The 24,024-nt window shown below is 44.7% G+C and overlaps 1 protein-coding gene across 7 annotated transcripts in view; it reads left to right on the forward strand.

Moving 5' to 3' along the window:
- Positions 1-469: 469 nt before the first annotated feature.
- Positions 470-24,024, forward strand: part of UQCC1 (ubiquinol-cytochrome c reductase complex assembly factor 1) — a 117,971-nt gene continuing 94,416 nt past the window's right edge. For 2 of the 7 annotated variants that reach the window (XM_063633799.1, XM_063633800.1), the window contains exons 1-3: positions 568-622; positions 2,407-2,489; positions 18,074-18,178. In XM_063633799.1, coding sequence (XP_063489869.1) covers positions 583-622; positions 2,407-2,489; positions 18,074-18,178 — 228 coding nt within the window. In that variant the 5' untranslated portion in view covers positions 568-582. Of the gene's footprint in view, positions 623-2,406; positions 2,490-18,073; positions 18,179-20,296; positions 20,339-24,024 lie in introns of all 7 variants that reach the window. The other 5 variants (XM_055266677.1, XM_055266679.1, XM_063633798.1 and 2 more) reach the window with 4 other exon arrangements.

The raw sequence follows: 24,024 nt of genomic DNA on the forward strand, positions 1-24,024 counted from the left end.
TCTCGGCTCACTGCAACCTCTGCCTTCTGAGTAGCTGGGATTACAGGCACACACCAACATGCCCGGCTACTTTCTTTGTATTTTTAGTAGAGATGGGGTTTTGCCATGTTGGCCAGGCTGGTCTCGAACTCCTGACCTCAGGTGATCCGCCCGCCTCGGCCTCCCAAAGTATTGGGATTACAGGCGTGAGCCACCGCGCCCGGTCTTCTGGCTCTTTCTAAAGATTGGGATTTCCTAAGGTCCTATTCTGTTCGACCTCCATTGAAAAGTGTTGGGGTGGAGTTTGGGAAGGAGGGGCTGAGGAGTGAGGCTGGTGGGGAATAAAGAGAGGGGATATGAGAAGCCCCGAGGTCTGGGGTCAAGGAGACAGGCGTGGGGGAACGATTTGAGCCACTGTGACGTGTAGTGGGGGGAGACAGCAGGGAGGCGCGTGCCCGGGCACGACAGCCTGGTGCACAGCCGAGAAAGCAAGCGCGCGTGCGCGTAGCGGCCTCTTTGCGCCTGCGCCGCCCTTGTTGGTCTTTCGCCGGCAAAAAGAGGACGTAGAAAAGAGGACACCGGAAGCTCACTCTTCACCCGGAAATGGTTATTGAGGAACATGGCGTTGCTGGTGCGAGTCCTTGTGAGTGAAGGAGTAATTTTCTACGGTAGCTCTGTGGGTCCCGGGTTGGAGTTCGACAAGGCAGGGCGAGAGGAAGTGGAAGGAATTGCAGGAGGGGAGCCTGTGTTACAGCTAGGCTGCGTGGCCGCTTTTCCGTGGGGAAACTGAGGCAGCTTCCTACCTCTTCCTACCCCCGTTTTGACCTTAGCTCCCCCATCTTTCGAGAAGGGGAAGAGTGACATCTGGCCTTTATTTGATGGGGTTTGCTTTTCCTTCCCTCCCCCATGTACCTGCTTCCCCTCAGGGAGAGGAGCGTGTAGGACACTGATTGGAGTTTCAGGAGACCTGGGTTCTAGTCCCTGACTGTCACTGATGCATAGTGACTTTGAGCAAGTCACTTTTGGGCCTCATTGACCCTATGTGAAAAACGAGGACATTTATCTCCTGCAGTCCCTTTAGATTCTGAGATTCTCAGGGTTTCTTTCATAGGTAATAAGTCAGTTCTTAACTGTGCAGTTAAGTGGATATATAGATTATTAGATTGAAAGCTGCGTGAGAATTGGAGCCATGTCTGTCTCGGTCGTTTTCACTTTGGCACATCATAGGTGTTAAATGATTACTTGTTGAATAAATGAATGAAGTAAGGAAAGACTACTAGACTCTTTAGCACCTGTGTGTGAAGCTACTGCACCTCTTGAGATTTAGTCCTGATCCTTCCAGCATACTCTTTTCTCTAGGAATTAAAGGAGAAAAGAAAGTGGCAGCAGAAAAAACGTTAGGATACAGAGCTTAGTTTTTAATCATGGAGGGATGGGAGAGTGTATAGTTTTAGCAAGTCTTCAAAAACTGGGTCAAAGACATTGTTTTTCATAGTAGACATGGTCTATTCCTGCCTCTGGGTAACTTTTGAATTGTTATTTTATATTTGTATTTTTGATCTTTTTATATATGTCTTACAAGGACGACAGTTTTACTTCTTGTATTCCTTGCCAGCCTAGCAGAGTGAGGTACCCTCGACTGCTGTTCAGTAAATATTTGTAGGGTAGCCCCTGTAACTGCCAGAAAGATTCACCTGGTGAAGTGATTGTTTGATTTCAGGCCAGAAATTGATTCAGAAATGAGGACTGCTGGGGAAATGGCAATTAGGATGTTCTGAATTTAGTGGCTTTTTTTTTTTTTTAAATCCTTTCCCTCCCACCCTTTAGTTTTTGTTTTGTTTTGTTTTGTTTTGTTTTTGAGGCAGAGTCTTGCTCTGTCGCCGAAGCTGGAGTGCAGTGGTGCCATCTCGGGCTCACTGCAACTTCTGCTCCCGGGTTCAAGCGATTCTCCTGTGCCAGCCTCCCGAGTAGCTGGGATGGCAGGCATTCACCACACCACACCTGACTAATTTTTGTATTTTTTTTTTTTTTTTGAGATGGAGTCTCGCTCTGTCACCTAGGGTGGAGTTCAGTGGTGTGATCTTGGCTCACTGCAACCTCTGCCTCCTGGGTTCAAGCAATTCTCCTGCTTCAGCCTCCCAAGTAGCTGGGATTACAGGCGCCTGCCACCACACCTGGCTAATTTTTGTATTTTTAGTAGAGATAGGGTTTCACCATGTTGGCCAGACTGGTCTCAAACTCCTGACCTCATGATCCGCCTCCCTCGGCCTCCCAAAGTGCTGGAATAACAGGCATGAGCCACCGAGCCTGGCCTGATAACTAACATTTTATAGGGCACTTACTATATGCTAAGCACTTTAAAATACTTACTTAATCCTTATAACATCCCTTTGGAAAGGAGGGCATGTTATTTCCTCTATTTTACAGATAAGAAAACTGAACCACAGAGAAGTATTCCTGGCCAGGTGCGGTGGCTCACACCTGTAATCCCAGCACATTGGGAGGCTGAGGTAGGTGGATCACTTGAGGCCAGGAGTTCAAGACCAGCTTGGCCAACGTGGTGAAACCCTGTCTCTACTAAAAATACAAAAATTAGCCAGGCCTGGTGGTGGGCGCCTGTAATCCTAGCTACTCGGGAGGCTGAGACACGAGAATTGCTTCAACCCAGGAGGCGGAGGTTGCAGTGAGCTGAGATTGTGCCACTATACTCCAGCCTGGGTGAAAGAGTGAAACTCTGTCTCAAAAAAAAAAAAGTATTCCTGAAACATTCTTGTTAGTCTTGCTTTATTTTTTCCTCTTTTTGTCTTGTCAGCCAATATTTTCCCTTCTCCAGTGATGGGTTTGGGAAGGAGGAGAAAACCAAAACACTGCTATCATTGAATGACTACAGCAGAGAGCCTGGACATTTGATCAGTGGAACTAGACATGCTTATGGTTTTTATGAGTTGTCCTGGGCGTTGCTGATCGTTTCTGCTTTTCTTTGGAAATAGTAAAAATTGCAGAAAGCCACCCTGTACTTCAGAAAATTTTTAAAAAGTTGTGGTAAAATACATATAACAAAATTTACCTTTTAAACTTTTTTTTTTTTTTTTCTGAGATGGAGTTTCACTCTTGTTGTCCAAGCTGGAGTGCAATGGCGTGATCTTGGCTCACTGCAACCTCTGCCTCCCGGGTTCAAGCGATTCTCCTGCCTCAGCCTCCCGAGTAGCTGGGATTACAGGCACGTGCCACTACGTTCAGCTAATTTTTTGTATTTTTAGTAGAAATGGGGTTTCACCATTTTAGCCAGGCTGGTCTCGAACTCCTGACCTCAGCTGATCCGCCCGCCTTGGCCTCCCAAAGTGCTGGGATTACAGACGTGAGCCGCTGTGCCTGGTCACCTTTGAAACTTTTTAAGTGTACAGTTCTGTGGTATTGAGTGCATTTACATTGTTGTGCCATCTGTACCACCCTTATCCACAGAATTCTTTTCGTTTTATAAAACTGAAACTCTGAACCTATTAATAACTCTCTATAGTCTTTTCTCCCCAGCCCCTGGCAGCCACCATTCTACTTTCTGTCTCCATGAGTTTAACTACTCTGTGTACCTCATATAAGTGGAATCATACAGTATTTGACCTTTTGTGACTGGCTTATTTCATTTAGCATAATGTCCTCAAGGTTCATCCATGTTGTAGCATGTGTCAGAATTTTCTCTTTTTTTTTTGGAGATAGGGTCTCACTCTGTCATGCATGCTGAAGTGTAGTGGCTCAATCATAGCTCACTGCAGCCTTGACCTCCTGGGCTCAAGTGATCCTCCCACTTCAGCCTCCTGAGTAGATGGGACCACAGGCAAGTGCCACTATGCCTGGCTAATGTTTTTTTCTTTTTTGTAGAGATGGGGTCTCCTTATGTTGCCCAGGCTGGTCTTGAACTCCTGGGCTCAAGCAATCCTGTTGTCTTGGTCTCCCAAAGTGCTGGGACTACAGGCGTGAGCCACTATGTCCAGCCTGTTTAATTTGTTGAGGAATTGTCCTACTGTTTTCCACAGCAGATACACTGTTTTACATTCTCACCAGCAGTGCATAAGGGTTCCAGTTTCACCACATCCTTGCCGACACTTGTTATTTTCTGGTTTTTGTTTGTTTGTTTTTGAGACAAGGTCTTGCTCTGTCACGCAGGCTGGTGTGCAGTGGCCCAATGACAGCTTACTGCAGCCTCAACTTCTGGGCTCAAGTGATCCTCTCATCTTAGCCTCCCGAGTAGCTGGGACTACAGGTGTGTGCCAACACACCCAGCTAATTTTTGAATTTTTAGTAGAGAGGAGTTCTTGCTATGTTGCCCAGGCTGGTCTCAAATTCCTGAGCTCAAGTGATGCTTCTGCCTCGGCCTCTCGAAGTGTTAGGATTACAGGTGTGAACCACCACACGTGGCCTTATTTTCTGTTTTTTGACAATAGCTATTCTAATGAGTATGAAATGGTGTCTCATTGTAGTATTGATTTACAGTTCTCTAGTGACTAGTGATATTGGGCACCTCTTCGTGTCTTTTTTCTTTTTGAGACAGAGTTTCGCTCGTGTTGCCCAGGCTGGAGTGCAATGGCATGATCTTGGCTCACCGCAACCTCTGCCTCCTGAGTTCAAGCAATTCTCCCACCTCAGCCTCCCAAGTAGCTGGGATTACAGGCCTGCGCCACCACGCCTGGCTAATTTTGTATTTTTAGTAGAGATGGGGTTTCCCCATGTTGGTCAGGATGGTCTCAAACTCCCGACCTCAGGTGATCTGCCTGCCTCAGCCTCCCAAAATCCTGGGATTACAGGTGTGAGCCACCACGCCCAGCCTTAAATTTTGTATTTTTTGTAGAGATGGGGTTTTGCTATGTTGGCCAGGCTGGTCTTGAACTCCTGACCTCAGGTGATCCATTCGCCTCGGCCTCCCAAAGTGCAAGGATTACAGGCATGAGCCACCGCATCTGGCAAGTTTTTCATACATTTTGAATATCAATCCCTCATCAGATATATGATTTGCATGTATTTTTCCTATCTTGTGGGTTGCTGTTTCAGTCTGTTGATACTATTCTTTGATACACAAAAGTTTTTAATTTTCATTAAAATTTTCATGAAGTCCAACTTATTTTTTTTTTCTTTTATTGCCTACTCTTTTTTTTTTTGACAGGGTCTTGCACTGTCACCCAGGCTAGAGTGCAGTGGCACAATCTAGACTCACTGCAGCCCCTGCCACCCAGGTTCAAGCGATTCTCCTGCCTCACCCTCCCGAGTAGCTGGGATTACAGGCATGCACCAGCACACCTGGCTAATTTTTATGTTTTTAATAGAGAGGGGGTTTTCCCATGTTGGCCAGGCTGGTCTCGAACTCCTGACCTCAAGTGATCTGCCCATCTCAGCCTCCCAGAGTGCTGGGGTTACAGGTTTGAGCCACCATGCCTGGCCTATTGCCTACTTTTTTGATATCATATCCAAGAAATCATTGCAAAATCCAATGTCATGAGGCCATTCCCATAAGTTTTCTTTTAAAAGTTTTATCATTTTAGGTCCTACGTTTTGGTCTTTTATCTATTTTGAGCTAATTTGTGTACATGTTACAAGCTTTTACTATATTTTATGAGCTGTTTTCTTAGCGACTGCCCTGGGATTACAATGAACATCTTAATTCATAACAGTCTTGTTTGGATTAATACAAACTTGATTTCCGTAATATGTAAAGACTTTCTTCCTTTTTTTTTTTTTTTTTTTTTTTTTGAGACAGAGTCTTGCTCTGTCGCCCAGGCTGGAGTGCAGTGGCGCAATCTCGGCTCACTGCAAGCTCCGCCTCCCGGGTTCACGCCATTCTCCTGCCTCTCTCCGAGTAACTGGGACTACAGGCGCCCGCCACCACGCCTGGCTAATTTTTTTTTTTTTGTATTTTTAGTAGAGACGGGGTTTCACCGTGGTCTCGATCTCCTGACCTCGTGATCCGCCCGCCTCGGCCTCCCAAAGTGCTGGGATTACAAGCGTGAGCCACCACGCCCGGCCTGCCTGGGTTTTCTTAGAGACAGTTTCTATTGATTGCATTTTTTTCCCCCTGTGTATGGGCAATACTTTATTGTTTCTTTGCATGTTTTATAACTTTTTTTTTGTTGAAAATTGGACATTTTAAATAATGTGGCCACTCTGGAAATCAGATTGTTTCCCTTCCCAAGGTTTGTTGTTGTATTTTTGTTTAGTGACTTTTCTGAATTGATTCTGTAGTCTGTATTCTTTGTTGTTTGTGGCCACTGAAGTCTCTGCTTAGTAGTCAGGTAATGATTAAACAAATTTCTTTAAATTTCTGTTAAATTTCTTAAAATTCTGTTCTCACTGCCTGGAAGCAGTGAGTATCCCAGTTTTTGCTGTGGGGCTCTGTGTGCACGTTGGGATGTACCCATAACACTCTGCCAGGCATTCGATAACTCTGCCTTAACTTTCACTTGCTGCTGTGCAGAACCTCAAGGTCAACCACATGTAAGAGATGTTCTTAGGTCTTTCCTGAGCATGTGCACAGCGTTGGGTATGTGCACAGACCTGGCTATGTTCATGGCTTCCTAGATGCCCAGGAATATGTTGTGGCTTTTCTAAGCCCCTGTGGACATCTCATTCCCCAGCTTTTCTTTTAAACCTTTTTAGTTAGCCTGTTGTTTTCTTCACCTTTTATTCACTGCCTCAGGAAGCCATGAAGTCAAACAGTTATCTCTATTTGTTTTCAACCGCTGCTCCTGGGGAAAAGGTTTTTTCACACTGGGTGAGTTCTAAGACAACTTTGAAATAGGGCCTTCTAAGGAACTGTCAGACAGATTGAATAATGCCAGTTCTTTTTTTTTTTTTTCAGATTCATGCTTCTTTTTTTTTTTTTTTTAATACTTTAAGTTCTAGGGTACATGTGCACAACGTGCAGGTTTGTTACATATGTATACATGTGCCATGATGGTGTGCTGCACCCATTAACTCGTCATTTACATTAGGTATATCTCTTTTTTTTTTTTGAGATGGATTCTTGCTCTGTCGCCCAGGCTGGAGTGCAGTGGTGCAATCTCAGCTCACTGCAAGCTCCGCCTCCCGGGTTCACGCCATTCTCCTGCCTCAGCCTCCCGAGTAGCTGGGACTACAGGTGCCTGCCACCACGCCTGGCTAATTTTTTTGTATTTTTAGTAGAGATGGAGTTTCAGTGTGTTAGCCAGGATGGTCTCGATCTCCTGACCTCATGATCCGCCTGCCTCGGCCTCCCAAAGTGCTTGGATTACAGGCGTGAGCCACCACGCCCGGCCTAGCTATATCTCTTAATGCTATCCCTCCCCCCTCCCCCCACCCCACGACAGGCCCTGGTGTGTGATGTTCCCCTTCCTGTGTCCATGTGTTCTCATTGTTCAATTCCCACCTCTGAGTGAGAACATGCAGTGTTTGGTTTTCTGTCCTTGTGATAGTTTGCTGAGAATGATGGTTTCCAGCTTCATCCATGTCCCTACAAAGGACATGAACTCATCCTTTTTTATGGCTGCATAGTATTCCATGGTGTATATGTGCCACATTTTCTTAATTGAGTCTATCATTGATGGGCATTTGGGTTGGTTCCAAGTCTTTACTATTGTGAATAGTGCCTCAATAAATATACGTGTGCATGTGTGTTTATAGCAGCATGATTTATAATCCTTTGGGTATATACCCATTAATGGGATGTCTGGGAATAATACCAGTTCTTTGTAAGGCTTTGATGAACATCATCCCCATTCTGGAGTCAACTTGTCTCCTGAGGAGACTAGTTCCTTTAGTGGTTGTTGCTATTTAGAAACCACATCTGGGTGCTACATGTGCTCTTTGCTACTGGAGTGTCATTGTCTGCAGGCCCTACCAGGATGTGGGTAGGAAATATATATATGTCTATATATACACATAAACATGCATATATCTTTTTCTTTATATATTAAAAGCCTACACCAGTTATTCTTTTTTTTTTTTTTTTTTTTTTTGGAGACGGAGTCTCGCTCTGTCACCCAGGCTGGAGTGCAGTGGCGCAGTCTCGGCTCACTGCAAGCTCCGCCTCCCGGGTTCACGCCATTCTCCTGTCTCAGCCTCTCCGAGTAGCTGGGACTACAGGCGCCCGCCACCACGCCCGGCTAATTTTTTTGTATTTTTAGTGGAGACGGGGTTTCACCGTGGTCTCGATCTCCTGACCTTGTGATCCGCCCGCCTCGGCCTCCCAAAGTGCTGGGATTACAAGCGTGAGCCACCGCGCCCGGCCAGCCTACACCAGTTATTCTAAATTCATTCTAATACCACAGGGTTTGTTCTACTCTTTTGCCTTGCCACATTTGTTAACTCCTTTCTCTGATAGAAACCTGACCCCTCACCTTTAACGTATTTATTGATTTATTCCAATATTTCCTGTATGTAATCTTTTGAAAGCTCAGATTGAAAAATCCCAACAAAGTGGGAGGAGGCAGTGTATAGGTAATTTTTTTTTTTTTTTTTTTTTTTTTTTTTTTTTTTTTTTTTTTTTTTTTTTTGAGACGGAGTCTCGCTCTTGTCCCCCAGGCTGGAGTGCAATGGTGCGATCTTGGATTACTGCAACCTCTGCCTCCCAGGTTCAAGCAATTCTCCTGCCTCAGCCTCCCAAGTAGCTGGGACTGCAGGTGCATGCCCCCATGCCCAGCTAATTTTTTTGTATTTTAGTAGAGACGGGGTTTCACTGTGTTGCCCAGGCTGGTTGCAAACTCCTGAGCTCAGGCAGTTCGCCTGCCTTGGCCTCCCAAAGTACTGGAGTAATTTTTTGTTGTTGTTTGAGATGGAGTCTCACTCTGTCACCCAGGCTGGAGTACAGTGGCAGGATCTCTGCCTACTGCAACCTCCGCCTCCCGGGTTCAAGTGATCCTTGTGCCTCAGCCTCCCGAGTAGCTGGGATTACCGGCACGCGCCACCATGCCCGGCTAATTTATATATATTATATATATATTTTTTTTGTTTGTTTGTTTGTTTGTTTGTTTTTCGAGATGGAGTCTCGCTCTGTCGCCCAGGCTGGAGTGCAGTGGCACGATCTCGGCTCACTGCAAGCTCTGCCTCCCAGGTTCACGCCATTCTCCTGCCTCAGCCTCCCGAGTAGCTGGGACTACAGGCGCCCACCACCACACCTGGCTAATTTTTTGTATTTTTAGTAGAGGCGGGGTTTCACCATGTTAGCCAGGATGATCTCAATCTCCTGATCTCGTGATCCGCGTGCCTGGGCCTCCCAAAGTGCTGGGATTACAGGTGTGAGCCACAAAGTGCTGGGTTTCTGTTGAAAGACACCCTATTTAATATACATTGTTGATTCATTAACACTGAACTCACAGCCAACAGCACGATAACTCACTTAGCAAAATTTACCTAATAAACATATTTTCCCATAAGGCACATTGTGGCCTTCTTGCACTCAGCAATGCTAGATAGCATTTCCATACTACACTTGGGGGACATTTTAAAGATGGGATTCACCAACAAAAGCACAAAAATATGAAAAATATGGCACTAAACAGGCCATGAAAAGAATACTTGTTACAGTATGAAAACTGAAACAAGAAGGTGGAATGTTGACCCATCTCAGCTAGGAACACGCACACTGGCAGCTCAAATTTCTTACCCCTCTGCAGATGTCTACAAATGACTACAAAAGTGCCATGAGTATTGATTTCGGGGTTTCAAATAAATTTTAGCAACCAAACCAAACCAAAGTGCTGGGCCACCACAGCCAGCCTATATTATATATTTTTTAGTACAGACGGGTTTCACTATGTTGGCCGGGCTGGTCTCGAACTCCTGACCTCAAGTGATCCACCCATCTCAGCCTCACAAAGTGCTGGGATTACAGGCGTGAGCCACAAAGTGCTGGGATTACAGGCGTGAGCCACTATGCCCGGCCTGTATTCAGTAATTTATGAAGGAATGGTTAAACATTCTCTTCCCTCTGTGGAAATATCCTTTTGTATTATAGCATGCCACATTGTAACTGGAAGGAAAGTTTGTTACCATAGTATCTGTTCTTTGGACTCCGGAATTGAGTTAGTATCCATGGCATTTGGAATATAGGCACCAGCGGTGACTTATAAAGTGGATTTCGGCTGGGCATGATGGCTCATGCCTGTAATCCCAGCACTTTGGGAGGCTGAGGCTGAGGGATCACCTGAGGTTGGGAGTTCGAGACCAGCCTGACCAACATGGAGAAACCCCATCTCTACTAAAAATACAAAATTAGCCAGGCATGGTGGCACATGCCTGTAATCCCAGCTACTCGGGAGGCTGAGGCAGGAGAATCACTTGAACCCAGGAGGCAGAGGTTGCGGTGAGCTGAGATTGCGCCATTGCACTCCAGTCTGGGCAACAAGAGTGAAACTGCATCTCAAAAAAAAAAAAAAAGTGGATTTCATGTTTATAATTGATTTTCATTATTCACAGATTCTCTATTTGTGAACTCACCTAGTTGCTAAAATTTATTTGAAACCCCAAAATCAATACTTACGGCACTTTTGTAGTCATTTGTGGACATCTGCAGAGGGGTAAGAAATTTGAGCTGCCAATGTCCGTGTTCCTAGCTGAGATGGGTCAACATTCCACCTTCTTGTTTCAGTTTTCATACTGTAACAAGTATTCTTTTCATGGCCTGTTTAGTGCCATATTTTTCATATTTTTGTGCTTTTGTTGGTGAATCCCATCTTTAAAATGTCCCCCAAGTGTAGTATGGAAATGCTATCTAGCATTGCTGAGTGCAAGAAGGCCACAATGTGCCTTATGGGAAAATATGTTTATTAGGTAAATTTTGCTAAGTGAGTTATCGTGCTGTTGGCTGTGAGTTCAGTGTTAATGAATCAACAATGTATATTAAATAGGGTGTCTTTCAACAGAAAACCATAAAACAAGGTTATGTATTGATTGGTTGATGAATGTTGTGACCAGAGGCTTGCAGGAACCTAAGTCTGGCATTTCCTCTAGAAGCAATGGTTCAGTATTTGCTAACTCAGTGTTTGTGGTGATTTTATGGTGAATAACTAGAATCCACTACACCTATAAATCCTTTTCTAGCTCATGAATGAGCCAAGGAAAATACTATGTATCTTAAAAAACCACATGCAGAAACAGGCCTGTCAGTGGACTGATTAAAGGGTAGTCAGTACAAGAGGTGGTATGTCAGAATGTTTTGAAATACTGATGTAAAAATCACTGCAATTAACAATGTGCACGGGAAACAAAAACATGAAGCCTATCTTAAAAATTTTGGTTTTGGCCGGGCATGGTGGCTCACGCCTGTAATCCCAGCACTTTGGGAGGCTGAGGCAGGCCGATCACAAGGTCAGGAGATCAAGACCATCCTGGCGAACATGGTGAAACCCCGTCTCTACTAAAAATGCAAAAAATTAGCCGGGTGAGGTGGTGGGCGCCTGTAGTCCCAGCTACTTGGGAGGCTGAGGCAGGAGAATGGTGTGAACCCGGGAGGTGGAGCTTACAGTGAGCACTCCAGCCTGGGCAACAGAGGGAGACTCCATCTCAAAAAAAAAAAAAAAAATTTTTTTTTGGTTTTGAAGTGTTGGAAAGGCAAAATGACAATAAAACTAGTTCCCACTTAGTAACAGTGCATTTATCTTAAGTTAAAGGAATAATTTTTGCCATTGGGAATGGCTGTGTCTTTTGAACTTGGGAGAAGTTGAGATGTACTAATTGTTATAGGCCTAATATATTAGTACCTTAAGAGAGAGAGAAGTACTTCCACAGATTTATATTTATAGATGAAGTGGTGGAAGAGATGGAAAGGAAAAAGGACGAGTAGAGGCCGACATGGTGGCTCATGCCTGTAATCCCAGCACTTTGGGAAGCCGAGGTGGGTGGATCACCTGAGATCACAAGTTTGAGACCAGCCTGGCCAACATGGTGAAACCCCGCCTCTACTGAAAATGCAAAAATTAGCTGGGCATGGTAGCGCTCCCCTGTAGTCCCAGCTACTTGGCAGGCTGAGGCAGAATTGCTTGAATCCGGGAGGCGAAGCTTGCGGTGAGCCGCGATTGCGCCACTGCACTCCAGCCTGGGTGACAGAGTAAGACTCCATCTCAAAAAAAAAAAAAAAAAAAAAATACTGAGTAGAGCCAGTAGAACCAGAAGCTGGCATCTAGACAGATTTTTTTTTTTTTTTTTTTTTTTGAGTGGAGTCTTGCTCTGTCACGCAGGCTGGAGTGCAGTGGCCTGATTTTGGCTCACTGTAACCTCTGTCTCCCGAGTTCAAGCGATTCTCCCTGCCTCAGCCTCCCGAGTAGCTGGGATTACAGGCGCCTGCCACCACGCCCAGCTAATTTTTGTAGTTTTAGTAGAGATGGGGTTTCGCCATGTTGGTCGGGCTGGTCTTGAACTCCTAACCTCAGGTGATCTGCCCGCCTTGGTCTCCCGAAGTGCTGGGATTACAGATGTGAGCCACTGTGCCCGGCCTAGAGAGATTTCTTGAAGTAATTGAGCTTATAGTTTGGGTTGGAGTGAAGAGGAGAGTCCCAGAGGAAATTACTACAAGGGAATTAGCATGTGTGAAGTGGAGCAGTGATTCCCAAACGAGAGAATCTGAGTCAGGTTTTGAAACTGTTGAGTGGAAAACACAGTAAGTATTAAAGAGTTTAGAGGGGTCCAGTTGGTAAAGACCAGTAAGGATCAGGTGTTTAAGTTTCAATAAAGAGGTCCTTGGAAACCACTGCAAGCTTTTGAGAAAGGGAATAAATGCCAGATTCCAAACAATATTTTAAGGAAACGGTTTTTGCTTCTCTGGCAGTTTGCTGGGGAAAGCAGGGCTTGCATAATTCGGTAACAGTTGTTCATAACAGTGATGCCTTTGGTTATGTTTTTCTGTTATCAAAGTGCTTTTAGAAATGTTCCTGGGAACACTCCTGTGAGATAGCTTTTATTATTCCCATTTTTCATGAGGGAAAATGGAGACCCAGATTGTTGAGTAGCCAGTTCACAGCTATTTGATGGCAGACTTGGGATTACCCTTTCTGTTACACTTCAGTGGTTTCAATTAAGGATTTGGACAAGAATTGTAGGATTGGAGAAGGAAAGAACAGCTGATTGTTCCTTTCTTCTAATAAGAACTGATTTAAAAGTATTGGCCTAAGACCAACCAGAGCCAAAATTACAGAGAAAAATTTTGTTGACATTGGAAATTACATGATGAAATTCTTCAGAAAATCTTCCAAAAGTTTGCATTGTTTCAACTTGTAATTTCCTCTTGCTCCCCCTGCCCCCCCCGCCTTTGGCCCTGAATCTGAAGCAGTTTCCTCTTATCCCATACTTAACATTTTTAGTACAGGAACATCTGACATTGAATGTTTCTGGTAAATCTGTCAGTGTTTGTAAAACAAAACACCAGTAACTGTCTCTCACTTGGAAAACCATTTCAACGGATCCAACCGCAGCTCAAATAAAATATTTTTAGCTCCACTTTTCATTTGAAATATAAGGTGCTGTAAGTGGCAATTATACAATTTTAGAACTGTGAGACACTTTAGAAAGCATCTGTAGGTTTAAAAATTTAATGCCTTTCTCCACCCCACCTCAACCTGTTTCTACTCGAGGAAATGGAGATTCAAATTCAACTTAATATTGTGCTGAACGTACTGCAAGGTACATATGTTAATTTTAAAGAAAATCCTGAGAAGTAGGGATTTTGTCTTTATTTTATTTTATTATTATTTTTTTTTTGAGACGCAGTCTCGCTCTGTCGCCCAGGCTGGAGTGCAGTGGCGCAATCTCGGCTCACTGCAAGCTCCGCCTCCCGGGTTCACGCCATTCTCCTGCCTCAGCCTCTCCGAGTAGCTGGGACTACAGGCGCCCGCCACCACGCCCGGCTAATTTTTTTTTTGGTATTTTTTAGTAGAGACGGGGTTTCACTGTGGTCTCGATATCCTGACCTCGTGATCCACCCGCCTCGGCCTCCCAAAGTGCTGGGATTACAAGCGTGAGCCACCGCGCCCGGCCTTGTCTTTATTTTTGATAAAAAGAGACAACCAAGGCTCACAGAGGTGATTATCTAATATGTAGCTTCTGAACGGTACTTTCTGCCTTTAGTTATGTGGCACTTTCCACAATATGCTATTTTAATTGGTTTCAGACTAGGTCATATAGTGTTAGAGCTAGAAGGTACCTTGCAGATACTCTACCCTTTCGTCCCATAAATGAGCAAGGATTCTAGAGTTGGGTTGCCTGGGTTCATATCTTAATCCTGCTGTTAGAACTATGTGACATTGGGAGGTTGCTTATCCTCTCCATGCCTCAGTTTCCTTTTTTGTATAAATGGGATAATGATATACCTACATGAGTGGTGATTGTGAAGTTTAAATGAGTTCATATTTGTAAAGTACCAGAAAAGTGCCTGCCATCAAATGCTCATTAAGTATTCCTCATAATTGCTATGAGGAAACTGAATGTCACAGAGGTTAAATTACTTGTAAAGATAATGTTAGAGTAGCTGAATTTAAACTAGAATCTTTGACTCCTAGTACAGTTGTCCCCAAGTATCCCTGGTCCTTTGATTCCAGGACCTCCCTCGGATGGCAAAATCCATGGATGCTCAAGTCCTTGATATGAAGTGGCATAGTATTTGCATATAACCTATGTATATCCCGCCATGTACTTTAAATAATCTCTAGATTACTTACATTTAATACAATATAGGTGCTATGTAAATAGTTGTTATATTGTATTATTTAGGGAGTAATGACGAGAAAAAAAAGTCTACATGTTTAGTACGGCATGTTTTTTTTTCCTGATTTTTTTTTTCTCTTTTTTTTTTTGAGACAGTCTCGCTGTGTCACCCAGGCTGGAGTGCAGTGGCGCAATCTTGGCTCACTGCAAGCTCCGCCTCCCGGGTTCATGCCATTCTCCTGCCTCAGCCTCCTGAGTAGCTGGGATTACAGGCGCCCGCCACCATGCCTGGCTAATTTTTTTGTACTTTTAGTAGAGATGGGGTTTCATTGTGTTAGCTAGGATGGTCTTGATCTCCTGACCTCATGATCCGCCTGCCTCGGCCTCCCAAAGTGCTGGGATTACAGGCGTGAGCCACCGCGCCCGGCCTGATTTTTTTTTTTGAGACCGAGTCTCCCTCTCTATCGCCCAGGCTGGAGTGCAGTGGCACGATCTCTGCTCACTTGCAACCTTCGCCTCCCGGGTTCAAGTGATTCTCGTGCCTCAGCCTCCAGAGTAGCTGGGACTACAGGTACACGCCATCATGCCCGCACTTTTTTTCCTGAATATTTTAATTTGTGGGTGGCTGAATTCATGGATGCAGAACCCATGGCTATGGAGGGCTGACTGTGTTGTACATTAATGCTTGGCAAAGGATTTTCAAGCAATTTATGTATCTGGTCCTCATTATGGCCCTATAAGGTCTACAGGTCAAGTGAAGAAAACCCTCAGATCCCTAGTGTTGGTTCCTAAAATTAAGATTTCCAGTGCTGTGTACATGGCTATCATTTATACAGTGGAATGTGTTTCAGGTTCATAAAATAAAGCAGACTTCTCACTTAGCAAGAGAGAGCTCTCCCTTTCTCCAGCCTAGCCTCTCACTTTGGCCAAGAGACCTTTCTGAAGTGAGCTTCATGTTAGAGGGAAAACGTGAATTTCAGTTTTAGCTTGAACAGCCATTTAATCTCTTGTCTTGGAAATCAAGTTGCCCACGTGTGTTTTCCCACTGTAAAACTTTTACCCTAGTTTCCTCCTCCTTTTGGAGATGATGATGATCTCAGCATTGCTTACTATAAAGGGATTCTATGAAGATCAGGTAAGTAAGTCAGTGTTTATGAAAACACATTGTAAGCCAGGCACAGCTATGCAAGCCTTTAGTCCCAGCTACTTGGGAGGCTGAAGTGGGAGGATCACTTGAGCCCAGGCATCAGGCATTTGAGGCTGTAGTGTGTGCAATGTTAGCACCATGACTAGGCACTGGATTCCAGCCTGGGGAATGTAGTGAGACCGTGTCGCTAAAAAAAAAAAAAAAAAAAAAAAAGAGGCCAGGCACAGGCACAGTGGCTCACATCTGTAATCCCAGCACTTTGGGAGTCCGAGGTAGGTAGATCACTTAAGGTCAGAAGTTTGAAACCAGTCTGGTCAACATGGTGAAACCTTGTCTCTGCTAAAAATACAGAAATTAGCCCGATGTGGTGGCTCATGCTTGTAGTCCCAGCCATTCGGGAGTCTGAGGCATAAGAATCGCTTGAACCCAGGAGGTGGAGATTGCAATGAGCCGGGATCATGCCCCTGCATTCCAGCCTGGGTGACAGAGCCAGACTCAGCCTCAAAAAAAAAAAGACATCGCAAACTGTAATTTGAATTATAATCTAATCATAAAATGCCAGAAGTCTGCTTATTTTGTTTCTCTTCCCAGAGGGAGCCCATGCCCACTGCTTGAGTCACCTATTACCAGAATTATTTTAGTCTGTGGAACCAGTAGTAGGCAGTGGTATATCTTATCCTTGGAGAAATGAGCATGTGGAGGCTTGGTCTTGGTCCCGTTTTGGAAGTTCTTCATTCATGTGATACCCCATTCTGGCAGGACTTCTAAACTTAGGTACTAAAGGCCAGATCTGGAATGGTCCTGAGTGTAGTCGCTTCTGTCCCTGTGGAATTAGTGTGCCACCCTCCTGGCCTGTGGCTGCAACCCAGATATAATATTGTGAGAGAAGAAATATATATTTGGTCTTTATCCCTGGTTTCTGGCACAGAGCTCTTGAAACCCTTGCAAAGTGATTGGGGTGAGGGGAGTGTCTTTTGTTATTTATAATAAGCCCCTTTCAACCATACATGAATTTATGGGTTTTTTTTTTTTTTGTATAGCTGGGGGTCTCGCGTTGCTGCCCAGGCTGGTTTCCACCTCCTGGCTTCAAGTAATCCTGCTTCAGCCTCTCAAAAGTGCTGAGATAATAGGAGTGAAGGCATGAGCCTCTATGCCCGGCAGTGAGTTTATGTTAATAAGGTGACTCTTGGAGGGTAGAGGCTAGTTGCTAGAGGAATAAATATGTGTGTAGAAGGTTGGAACTCGTAGTTTCTCCCACTCCTCCCTGACTTTTGGAAGGGGAGAGGAGCTGGAGATTGAGCTGATGACCAATGGTTAGTGATAATCAATCATGTCTACGTAATGAAGCCTCCATAGAAATCCTTGGGTTTGGAGAGCTTCTAGGTTAGTAAACATATCAAAGTGTAGGGAGGGTGGCACACCCGGAGAGCAAGCTCCTACCCCATACCTTGTCTTTTGTATCGCTTCTATTTGGCTGTTCTCGAGGTGTATCCGTTATAATAAACTGATAAACGTAAGTGAAGTGCCTCCCCGAGTTGAGCCATGCTAGCAAATTATTGAATCTGAGGAGGCAGCTGTGGGAACCCCCAATGTATGGACAAGTTGGACAAAAGTGTGAGTAACCTGGGGACCCACTACTTGTGATGGGAGTCTGAAGTGGGGGACAGTCCTGTTGGATGGCGCTGTGAGGTCTCTGCTAACTCCAGGCAGTTAGTGTAAGAATTAAGTTAAATTGTAGGACACCCAGTTGGTGTCTGCAGAGAACTAGAGAATTGCTTGGTATGGAGACCCCTTGCCCCTGCACATTTGGTGTCAGAAGTGGAGTGTTGAGTATAGAAAAAAAGAGTGTTTCATCTTTACCGGAAGTTCTCTGAACCCTGTCATTTAGAATTTTTGTGGAGGCTTATTGTTGGCATGATTGATTAAATCACTGGGTGCCGGTGATTGGCTCAGTCTCTAATCCCTCTCCTCTCCTGGAGGTGGGGATGCCGTGAGGAGTTGGGGCTGAGTTCCAACCCTCTACTCCTGTGGTTGGTTCCTCTGGCAACCAGCCTCCATCCTGCATGAATCACCTCATTAGCATAAACTCAGGTATGGTTGAAAGGGGCTTATTATGAGTTACACCCCCATCACTCAGAAATTCCAAGGGTTTTAGGAGCTCTGTGCCAGGAACTAGAGATGAAGACCAAATATATATTTCTAATCATATTACAGTGTCACAGGTGCACTCTTTGCCTTCCATGTAGGGAGTATGATTTAGATTCCTGACAGATTATTTTTTTCTTTCTTTAGAGGAACCAGACTAGCATTTCTCAGTGGGTTCCAGTATGCAGCCGATTGATACCTGTGTCTCCTACCCAAGGACAGGGGGACAGGGCTCTGCCTGGCACTTCCCAGGTAAGATTTGTTGTTCTTTTTCTTAGTATGAAAACCTTAGTGTTTATGTGCAAATGTCATACATTTATAGATTAGGCAACCAAATTGTGTGATGGAAAAACCTCATGAGACCACTCCGGGTCTCTGTGGTGCCAGCTTAGGACTGATTCCTAAAGTATGGTGTCTAGGGCGTTGCTTCTAAATACTCTAGCAGTGGAACTTAGCCTAGGATACCATGCTACAGTCTGATGATTTTTACTGTTAGGGAATTTTTCCAGATATTCATCTCTGAGTTAACCTTTTTCAGTTTTCTTTTTGTAGCCATCTTGTGCTACTTTTATTAGGGCGTGATAATTATTTCTTTTTCCTTTATATGAATATAAAATCCAAGAAACAATTATTTGAGGTATTCATTTACCGTTGACCACCTAATCATTATAATGTAGTTTACCTTGGACCTTGTGTGAGGGGTTTTCTCCCTTCCTGATTTTTGTTAATATACAAATAATTTAGTAATAAGGGAAATAAAAATCACCTACAACTTCAAATCTGAAAACGTCAGTATTTTCATCTCTGCTGGTTCTTTTTCAGCCTCTGTGTGTGTGTGTGTGTTTGTGTGTGTGTGTGTGTGTGTGTATATGTATATGTAATTTTATTCCTGAAGTACCCTAACAAATGTCCACAGAAGTTTATATTCTGGTATCTTTTCACTTATTAGAGTGGACATTATTCATATTGTTTTGATAGACTTTGTAATTAAAAATTTAATGACCATATGATATTTTATTTACTTAGCCTTTGATATGAAAATCATTTCCTTTTTTTTTTGCCATTATAAGCTTTAATTTTCTTACCATTGTCTTAGCACATATTTTTTTCTTACTTTTAATTACTTATTAAATTCCTAGGAAGGCATACCTTGGGTCAGAGTATGAACAGTTTGCTTCTTCAAAAGTTTGTTTTAATTTATGCTGCCACCAGCAATGTATATATAAGTAGTTTTTCATCATTAGCTCTCTCAAGTTGAATTTTTTTTAACTTAAATAAATTGGGTAGGAAATGTTACCTTTTTTTTGTTTTGTTTTGTTTTTGTTTTGAGACGGAGTCTCGCTCTGTCGCCCAGGCTGGAGTGCAGTGGCGCAATCTCAGCTCGCTGCAAGCTCCGCCTCCCGGGTTCACGCCATTCTCCTGCCTCAGCCTCTCCGAGTAGCTGGGACTACAGGCGCCCGCCACCACGCCCGGCTAATTTTTTGTATTTTTAGTAGAGACGGCATTTCAACGTGGTCTCGATCTCCTGACCTCGTGATCCGCCCGCCTCGGCCTCCCAAAGTGCTGGAATTACAAGCGTGAGCCACCGTGCCCGGCCAGTGTTACCTTGTTTTACTTTGTATTTCTTTGTTTAGCTCTCAGGGTTATGTATTTTTTCTGTGTTGATCAGTAGTTTTTCAGTTTGTGAAAATTGTATGCTTATGGCATTTCTCCATTCATCTATTGGGAACTCAGTTTTCTTACCAATTTGTGATTTTTATCTGTAGTCATTAACTTTCTTTTTCATATTTGATGCAATTAAAAATATGCTACATGTAATTATATATATTATATAATTTATGTAACATATATAATCTACTTAAAAATTCCCTCCAATTAATGTGTAAGCCCTGCCCTTCTGAGGACATCTTGTTTTTTTCTTGTATTTCCTGGTCTTTTCACTATGCCTGGCACAGAGTAGTCACTAAGTGTATGTTGAATGAATGGAGAATATGCCTGTGCAGAAGAGGCATCTACTTTGGGTAGTTATGCAGGTATTTCTTTTCAGAGCTGGAGCTGTGTTCTGTTACTTTTTGTACAAATTTTTAATAGCATTTGTTATTTGTATGTGTGTAGATGGTAGGGGAAAATAACTCATTATATGAATCCCTGACTTGTGCCCTACTCTTTGGGTCAGTAAACGTTTCTTGAGCACCTGATAAGTACCGGGTACTGTATTAGGCTCTGGGACAACATTATAGCAAAGCATTTATGTAAATAACTTGGGGTGGTTTATCTCATGCTGACCAGGTGTAATTTTAGTCATTGTAAATCAACTGGATGTTTTGTCGTATCGACTGTAACTTACTGGAGTATCTTCCTATCTTTGAGGTCCCCTGGTTGGAAACTTCTGCTTCAGAATGGCATCCTCAGGTACATGTCTCACAGGGAGGAAGATTTGGCTCAGAATGAGAAAGAGTTTTGTTAATTAGAATTGTGCATAATGGGATGTGTGGGCTGCGTTTTCACATAGCAAATTTACTCTTACTGGAAATATTCAGGCAGTGGTAGGATGAATGTATGTCAAGGGCCTGACATAAAGGAATCCTTCCTTCGATGAGTGGTAGTATCAGGTATCTGTAAGATAATGTCCAGTGCTATAATCCTATTATTGTTTTCAAAGAGCTAGAGACATACTTTCAGCTTTGTCTTAATTAGCCTCTTGAAGTTGTGTCTACTTAAAAATATTTCTTAAATTTTGAAATAATTTTAGACTTATGTAAGAGTTGTAAAAGTAGTAGCATTCCCAAATAGCCTTCATCTGGCTTCCCCTAATGTTAACCTCTTACATAACCATGGTGCAATTACTGAAACCAGGAAATTAACATTGAAATACTATTAATTAGTCTATTTGTTCCAATTCTGTCAAGTTTTTTTTTTCTCGTGAATGTCCTTTTTTGGTCTGCGATAACAAATCCAGTTGTCATATATTCTTAGTCATCTCCAATCTGTTACATTTTCATTTTTTTTTTTTGAAGACAGAGTCCCACTCTGTCGTCCAGGCTGGATGACACTATCTTGGCAGTGGCACTATCTTACTCACTGCAACCTCCACCTCCTGGGTTCAAGTGATCCTCCCACCTCAGCCTCCCAAGTAGCTGGGATTACAAGTGTGTGCCACGACACCTGGCTGATTTTTGTATTTTTAGTAGAGACGGGGTTTCACCATTTGATGAACAGGCTGGTCTCAAACTCCTGACCTCAAGTGATCCACCCCTCTGGGCCTCCCCAAGTGCTGGGAATATAGGCGTGAGCCACTGTCTGGTCACATTTTCTTATTCTTTTTCTTCTCAAGATTTAGACACTTTTGGAGTACTAGTCAGTTATTTGTAGAATGTTTCTCAATTTGAGTTTGTGTAATATTTTCTTTTCTTTTTTCTTTATTTTATTTTATTTTATTTTTTATTCATTTTTTTGAGACAGAGTCTTGCTCTGTCACCCATGCTAGAGTGCAGTGGCACGATCTTGGCTCACTGCAACCTCTGCCTCCTGTTCAAGTGATTGTCTTGCCTCAGCCTCCCGAGTAACTGGGATTAGAGGTGCCCGCCACCACACCCAGCTACTTTTTGTATTTTTAGTAGAGAAGGGGTTTTGCCACATTGGCCAGGCTGGTCTGGAACTCCTGATCCGAGGTGATCCGCCCACCTCGGCCTCTCAAAGTTCTGGGATTATAGGTGTGAGCTACCACCTATAATATAGAAAGCCCGGCCTTTCTAATGTTTTCTTATAATGAGATTGAGGTTATGCATTTTTGGCAAAAATGATGTTATTCCCTTCTCAGTGCATCATATCAGGGGATACATAATGCTAGTAGGTCTTAAAACTTTGGCCACTTGGTTAAATTGGTGTTTGTCAGGTTCCTGAACTCTAAAGTTAGTATTTTCCCTTTGTAATTAGTAAGTATCTTGTCAGGAGATACTTGGAGACTGTGCAGATACCCATTTCACATTATACTTTTGCTTACTAATTTTAGCAGTCATTGGTGGTTTTTTTAATGATATGTTAACATTAAATTTATTGTCATAACCATTATAAATGTACAGTTCAGTAATGTTAATTTAAGTATATTCACATTGTTTTGCAACAGATCTCTATAAACATTTTTATCTTGCAAAACTCTATGCCAAACACTAATTCTCTCCCCACCCTGCTTTTCTACTTTCTGTTTCTATGATTTTTTTTTTTTTTTTTTTTTTTTTTTCACTTAAATAACAAGGTTTATTCTTGGATATCCCTCAATCTCACTTAGAAACACCACAGCACTTAGTAATTCTAAGCTGACACCAGGGTTTACTCAAGATTGCTAGCAGCCATGAAAAGCACAACTATAGAATTTGACAAAGTATACTGGACAATGGATGATGGGATTTGGGCTGGTTATTTTTTATTTTTTTTTTTATTAATTTTTGCATACAAAAACAATAAACATTTTCTAAAAATACATACAAGCAAAAAGATGCGTATCAAACATATTAGGAAGGTTGCACATGGGAAGTCGGGGAATAGAAATGGGGGGTGGGAGTTAAAATAAATGAGAGAGGGACTTTATATGGATCAGTGATAATAACTCAATCCTCTATTTGACAAAGAAGAGGGAGAAGGAAGAGGAAGAAAAAGAAAGTGGGATAAAGGATCAGAAAGGGAAGAAAATAGAAAAAATTAGAGTATGACTCCAGGGTAGACCTGTTTTGTTGTCACTGAGTTGGTTGGTTGATTTGTCTGTTGTATTCTTCATGTTTCGCCAAGTTGGCCAGACTGGTCTCGAACCCCTAGCCCAAAGTGATCAACCCGCCTCGCCCCCCAGAGTGCCGGGACCACAGGCGTGAGCCACCACGTCCAGCCCCCACATTGCTTCTGGCCTCCGTGGTAGACCTCCCAGACGGAGCGGCCAGGCAGAGGAGCTCCTCACTTCTACCCAGACACAGGGCGGCCGGGCAGAGGAACTCCTCACTTCCCAGACGGAGCGGCCAGGCAGAGACGCTCCTCACTTCTTCCCAGGCGATAGGTGGCCGGGCAGAGGCGCTCCTCACTTCCCAGATGGGGCAGCCGGGCAGAGGCGCTCCTCACTTCCCAGACGATGGGTGGCCGGGCAGAGGCGCTCCTCACCTCCCAGACGATGGGTGGCCGGGCAGAGGCGCTCCTCACCTCCCAGACGATGGGTGGCCGGGCAGAGGCGCTCCTCACTTCTTCCCGGACGGGGCGGCCAGGCAGAGGCGCTCCTCACTTCTTCCCGGACGGGGCGGCCGGGCAGAGGCGCTCCTCACTTCTTCCCGGACGGGGCGGCCGGGCAGAGGCGCTCCTCACTTCTTCCCGGACGGGGCGGCCGGGCAGAGGCGCTCCTCACTTCTTCCCGGACGGGGCGGCCGGGCAGAGGCGCTCCTCACTTCTTCCCGGACGGGGCGGCCGGGCAGAGGCGCTCCTCACTTCTTCCCGGACGGGGCGGCCGGGCAGAGGCGCTCCTCACTTCTTCCCGGACGGGGCGGCCGGGCAGAGGCGCTCCTCACTTCTTCCCGGACGGGGCGGCCGGGCAGAGGCGCTCCTCACTTCCCAGACAGGGCGGCCGGGCAGAGGCGCTCCTCACTTCTTCCCGGACGAGGCGGCCGGGCAGAGGCGCTCCTCACTTCTTCCCGGACGGGGCGGCCGGGCAGAGGCGCTCCTCACTTCTTCCCGGACGGGGCGGCCGGGCAGAGGCGCTCCTCACTTCTTCCCGGACGGGGCGGCTGGGCAGAGGCGCTCCTCACTTCCTCCCGGATGGGGCGGCCGGGCAGAGGCGCTCCTCACCTCCCAGACGATGGGAGGCCGGGCAGAGGCGCTCCTCACTTCCCAGACGATGGGTGGCCGGGCAGAGGCGCTCCTCACCTCCCAGACGATGGGAGGCCGGGCAGAGGCGCTCCTCACTTCCCAGACGATGGGTGGCCGGGCAGAGGCGCTCCTCACTTCCCAGACGGGGCGGCCGGGCAGAGGCGCTTCTCACTTCCCAGACGGTGGGTGGCCGGGCAGAGGCGCTCCTCACTTCCCAGACGGTGGGTGGCCGGGCAGAGGCGCTCCTCACTTCCCAG

Source organism: Symphalangus syndactylus, chromosome 24 (assembly GCF_028878055.3).
Source record: "Symphalangus syndactylus isolate Jambi chromosome 24, NHGRI_mSymSyn1-v2.1_pri, whole genome shotgun sequence".
NCBI lineage: Eukaryota > Metazoa > Chordata > Mammalia > Primates > Hylobatidae > Symphalangus > Symphalangus syndactylus.